The 5000-nt window shown below is 37.5% G+C and overlaps 1 protein-coding gene across 1 annotated transcript in view; it reads left to right on the top strand.

The window, feature by feature from the left end:
• LOC144960637 (uncharacterized) overlaps positions 1-5000 on the top strand; it is a 20170-nt gene that overhangs the window by 11395 nt on the left and 3775 nt on the right. Inside the window, exon 3 of the mRNA XM_078893875.1 lies at positions 3904-4069. Coding sequence (XP_078750001.1) covers positions 3904-4069 — 166 coding nt within the window. The remainder of the gene's footprint in view (positions 1-3903; positions 4070-5000) is intronic.

The raw sequence follows: 5000 nt of genomic DNA, 5'->3' as shown, positions 1-5000 counted from the left end.
GCTCCCAAAACCAACTAATTTTGACACTGTAAAAAGTTGTCAATATGCGTCATCTATTTATGACATCAAGTATTATTATTACTTCCGTTGTGTTCTTGATTTAGCGGTGATCAGTTTTGTTATGATATGTTTGTGTGTGTGTGTGTGTGAGTGTATGTTTGTGTGTGTGTGTGTGTTGTGTGTGGTGTATACATCTGTGTGTGTGTTGGCATTTTTCAGCAAATCGTGGCATTCATAGTGATATTATTCACTTGATCACATGAAGGTATTTCAGTCGCCATTTTGATTCTTTTTTTTACTATTTGGGTTAGCTCGAGAGGTTAGTAATAAGTGTTATTAAAGGTGCTAGGGTGTTTGTTTTTCCATAAGTTAAGTAAAAGGGAGACATTCCGAAAGCTCCTACATCCCCAGTATTCTTTAAATTTGTATTTTCACCTTTGATCTTTTGTCAGCACGGTGGTAGAACAGCACATTCAACGTTCAAAATTCCAATTCCAATAACGGATAACAGCACCTGTAGCATCAGTCGCCAATCAGACACAGCTAAGTTACTGAAGAGTAGTTCTGTCATAATTTGGGATGAAGCACCTATGATGGACAGGCGTGTGTTTGGATGTGTGAGCAGGGTATTTTGTGACATAACAGGCAGTTCAAAACCTTTTGGGGGCAAAGTGGTTGTACTTGGATGGGATTTTCGGCAAATTCTACCCGTTGTTAACAAAGGAAGTGAAGCCGATATATTAAGTGTCACACTTAACAAGTCAATTATTTGGAATTTTTTTCACCATTTTTCACATGAACAAGAACATGAGGGTTACTGATGACAATAACTGTTTTGCAAATTGGCTTCTCCGCATCGGAAATGGTACAGAGCCGGTTTTCAGCGAAATAGGAAAGTATTCTGTTAAATTACCTACAGCGCTATGCCTTCCTGAAAATGACCCAGAATACTTGATAAATGCTGTATACAATGATTTGAATCTGAACTTTGCGGATGAACGTTATCTATCAGAGAGAGCAATTTTGACTACAACCCATGAACATGTTGACAAAATAAATGCTGCTCAAGTTGACCTCATCAACTGAACAAATTTACCCCAGTGCTGATTCCATTCAAAGTGACTCTGACGTCAACTTATACCCGATTGAATTCTTGAACGAACTTACACCTCCCGGACTTCCTCCACATGCATTACATTTGAAAGCCAACACGTCAGTCATGCTGCTTAGAAATATAAATCCTAAATCAGGCCTCCTAAATGGCACCCGTTTGTTAATAATTAAATTAGGTTCAAAAGTATTAGAAGCCAAGATAATTACCGGTAGTAGAGCTGGCGACATAGTGTTTATCCCTAGAATCAATCTGACGACAACAACTGATTCAGGCTTACCATTTATTATAAATAGAAGACAGTTTCCGGTAAAATTGTCATATGCAATGACAATTAACAAGTCTCAGGGGCAGACATTAAGCAAGGTGGGGATTTTCTTTACCACAACCGGTATTCACAATTGGACAACTGTATGTTGCTGTGTCACGGGTCAGAGGCTATAGTGGCTTACACTTCATGTTGGGCCACACAGAAAAATCAACCGAAGATATAATACCAAATTACACAGACAACGTTGTTTACCAATCTGCCCTCATTAAATGATGGTGAGTACAGTATCGAATGAAAATAGTTCTTTCCCCGCGAAATTGCGGGCTTTTTACTAGTATATATATATATATATATATATATATATATATATATATATATATATATATATATATATATATATATATATATATACAGGACCAGAAAATCGGCTTGTTTTCAAGCATTTTATCGATTTAGATTTGCAATCATCCGGTCATATTATTTGAAAGCTTTGTCGGAGATTTAAATATCCTTAACTGTCAATGCTATTTCACATTGAAATAGTGGGAGACTCTCAATAGGATTCAATAGTCGTAACGTCGCTTCCTTCCTAATGACGCATGGTAACTTAGTAACACTGGCTCTAAACTATCGGAACAATGGCGGACGCCGTATGAAATATTTCTCTTGCGAGCATAAAAGAATATCCAGAGGGGAAAAAAACATAAATTTGACATTGTTTTGACTTTTACACATTCTGATCACAAGGCATATGAAAAGTTCAAGCCAGCATGAAGAATAAAAAGTAATGATTTTTTTTGTTTAGAACCAAGATGGCCGCCGTTGCCAGGCGGCGTTACATCAGACTATTGAATCTAATTATCTCAACTCTTATTTATTGAATATTGACATATCATATATCTATGTCTATTTGATTTGAAAATCTATATTAATTATTGCAGTTCAGGAATAATTACCATCAACTCGATTTTTTTTTTCAATAATAAAGAACTCGTTTAATGGGAACGATCTATATTCATGTTTTCGTCCAACATAGTCATCGATCACATGATAATGTTGCTTTACAACGATTGGACATTTCTCAATACATGTACACACGCTGCTGTGTTTATGAAAGTTGCAAATTCACTAATGAGTCATACTGATCAAAATGACCAATTGTGATGTTGGATATTTCCCAAACTGTGAACACTTTTCACTGTTTGGGTCATTTTGAGCACATATGTGACCCACCGTCTCAAAAAGGTATTATGTCGGAACGAACCAGATGCTTAAAAGCCGAATCTAATGTTAAACTGGTCAAAAGTATAAATTGTTGGCATTAGCACCCTAAAACATGGTATCCATTCTACTCAATAAAATATACAAACTCAACACAAGACTGATATTTCAGGCTATGAATTCAATTTCCAACATCTTAACCAACCCGACTTATTACCGTTTTGAGGAGAAGGGACACATATTTTCAATGTGACCAATGACCTCGAATACATGGAAAGGTAATATAGATCGCTCCCTTTCAAATAAAACATTTTGCTTCCTCAAGAATTCGATTACAAAACATTCGGTTAAATTCAATCTCTCTAGCCAGCTGATCATTCTTTCGCTCACCAACTACACACTACACACGCACCAGACACTCACTCTTTTCGACCCCGATACATACAACGGTGACCATAATAATGAACAGTTTTCACAACCGTATTGTTTAGTACATGTGTACTATATAGATAGAATGCGCTTGGATAAGAAGGCGAACAACATTGCCATACAGAAATATATCGGACCAACACACAGAAATCGGCATAACCTTGAACGTGTATAGTCGGGTTAATACAGTTAAATGAGAATTACTCATAAACGCGGATGGCAAAAACAATAACAAGGCCCAGAGTGACGTCAACTTCGAACTGTCTATAGATAGACCGAAGATCACGTTTATGAGTAATTCTCACAAAACTGTATCAACCAGACTACAATGTTCACGATTACACATAGTTTGTGTGTCGGTCCGTTATACTTCCGGATAACAATGCTGTGAGCTTCTTAGCCAAGTGTATAGATAGTATGAGCTTGGCTAAAAAGCTCATAACATTGCCATCCGGAAGTGAAACGGACCAACACACAAAACTATGTGTAACCATGAACTTTTATAGTCGGGGAAATACGGTTTAGTGAGTATCACTCACAAACGGGGATGGCAAAACACAATAACAGAGGCTTGAGTGACGTCATCTTCGAACTATCTATAATATCTATAGACCGAATGAAATTAACGTCATTTAGGTCTTTGTTATTATACGATGCTTTTGTCTGTTTCTTTTTTTCTTTTTTTTTGGTCATCCGCTTTTATGAGTGCGCCTCACTTAATTGTATTATTCAGACTATGATATAAGTCCTATCCAAAGTATATGAAGCAATTGCTATTGTTTATTTAACGTCATAGATAACGGGATAAACTGCGGCTCTATGGCCCCAATGGTTCTGAAGGTGTACTTATCATTATATCATTATTCCACAGGCAGAAGGCCATATAGAAAAAGATGTACGTAAGAGTTACCTGCGACTAAGTGTGAAAAACCCGCGGAAGGAAGATGCAGGGACTTACACATGTTTGATTTACTATCTGAATGAATCTTATAAAATGAAGGAAGAATCGTTCGATGTAAATATCACAATGGACACGTGTATGTAATATCAAATATATAATTTAAAAAAAATACATAAAATATAATTACCTTTATTCATCCCAATGGCGAAATTTGTCTCTAGGGTCTGTTCGAAGGGAAAACTGGAATAACTCAGGCGTCAGCAATTTGAGCTAGGGCGTGGTGACTTGCTCAAGGTCACTCAGTGTAGCGGGTAATCGAACTCGGTGCATTTCAGGTACGAAGCGGAGACCGTACCGCTGAGCCAACAGCGCTGCCCCATATCTTAAAATCTAGCAATGACTATCCCGCACAAATCTTTGGGCCTCTTTTTCGCTCAAGAAGTGCCCAAATTCGCGACAAAATATGGGACGAAGCCGTTCCGTACATGCTATTTTAAAACATTAATTATGAAGCTGGTTATTAATGAATAAGAAGAAGAAGAAGAAGAAGAAGAAGAAGAAGAAGAAGAAGAAGAAGAAGACGAAGAAGAAGAAAAAGAAGAAGAAGAAGAAGAAGAAGAAGAAGAAGAAGAAGAAGAAGAAGAAGAAGAAGAAGAAGAAGAAGACGAAGAAGAAGAAAAAGAAGAAATAGAAGAAGGAGGAGGAGGGGGATGACAAGGACGAGGAAGATCTGTGAAGAAATATAAGGAAGCATTCATGTACAGAGAAATCGGAAGCAGCAGCGACGGGCGGACACATGAGGATCATTTGCCAATCTACCAAGACACTTGCTGGAAAACATGGGAAGCCAGAGGTACAAGTCAAAGACAAAGATGAGAAAAGTAAGTTTGGAAAAGAGGCTCAATATAAGCGACGGAAAATGGCAACTGCCTTGTGAAGAGACCACTACCAGTTAACCTGCCGGAAATTTTGACTGCCAGAAATGAGCTACAAATAAGCCCCGATCCATCATCAATAGCAGATATTGTGGGTGTCATTACAAATATGAAAAGGGAAAAAGCTGCTGG

The sequence above is a fragment of the Berghia stephanieae genome, chromosome 15 (assembly GCF_034508935.2).
Source record: "Berghia stephanieae isolate SIO BIC M18660-M18661 chromosome 15, UCSD_Bste_1.3, whole genome shotgun sequence".
Taxonomy (NCBI): domain Eukaryota; kingdom Metazoa; phylum Mollusca; class Gastropoda; order Nudibranchia; family Aeolidiidae; genus Berghia; species Berghia stephanieae.
The sequence above is the reverse complement of the archived record's forward strand: the minus strand, read 5'-3'. Positions and strand labels throughout refer to the sequence as shown.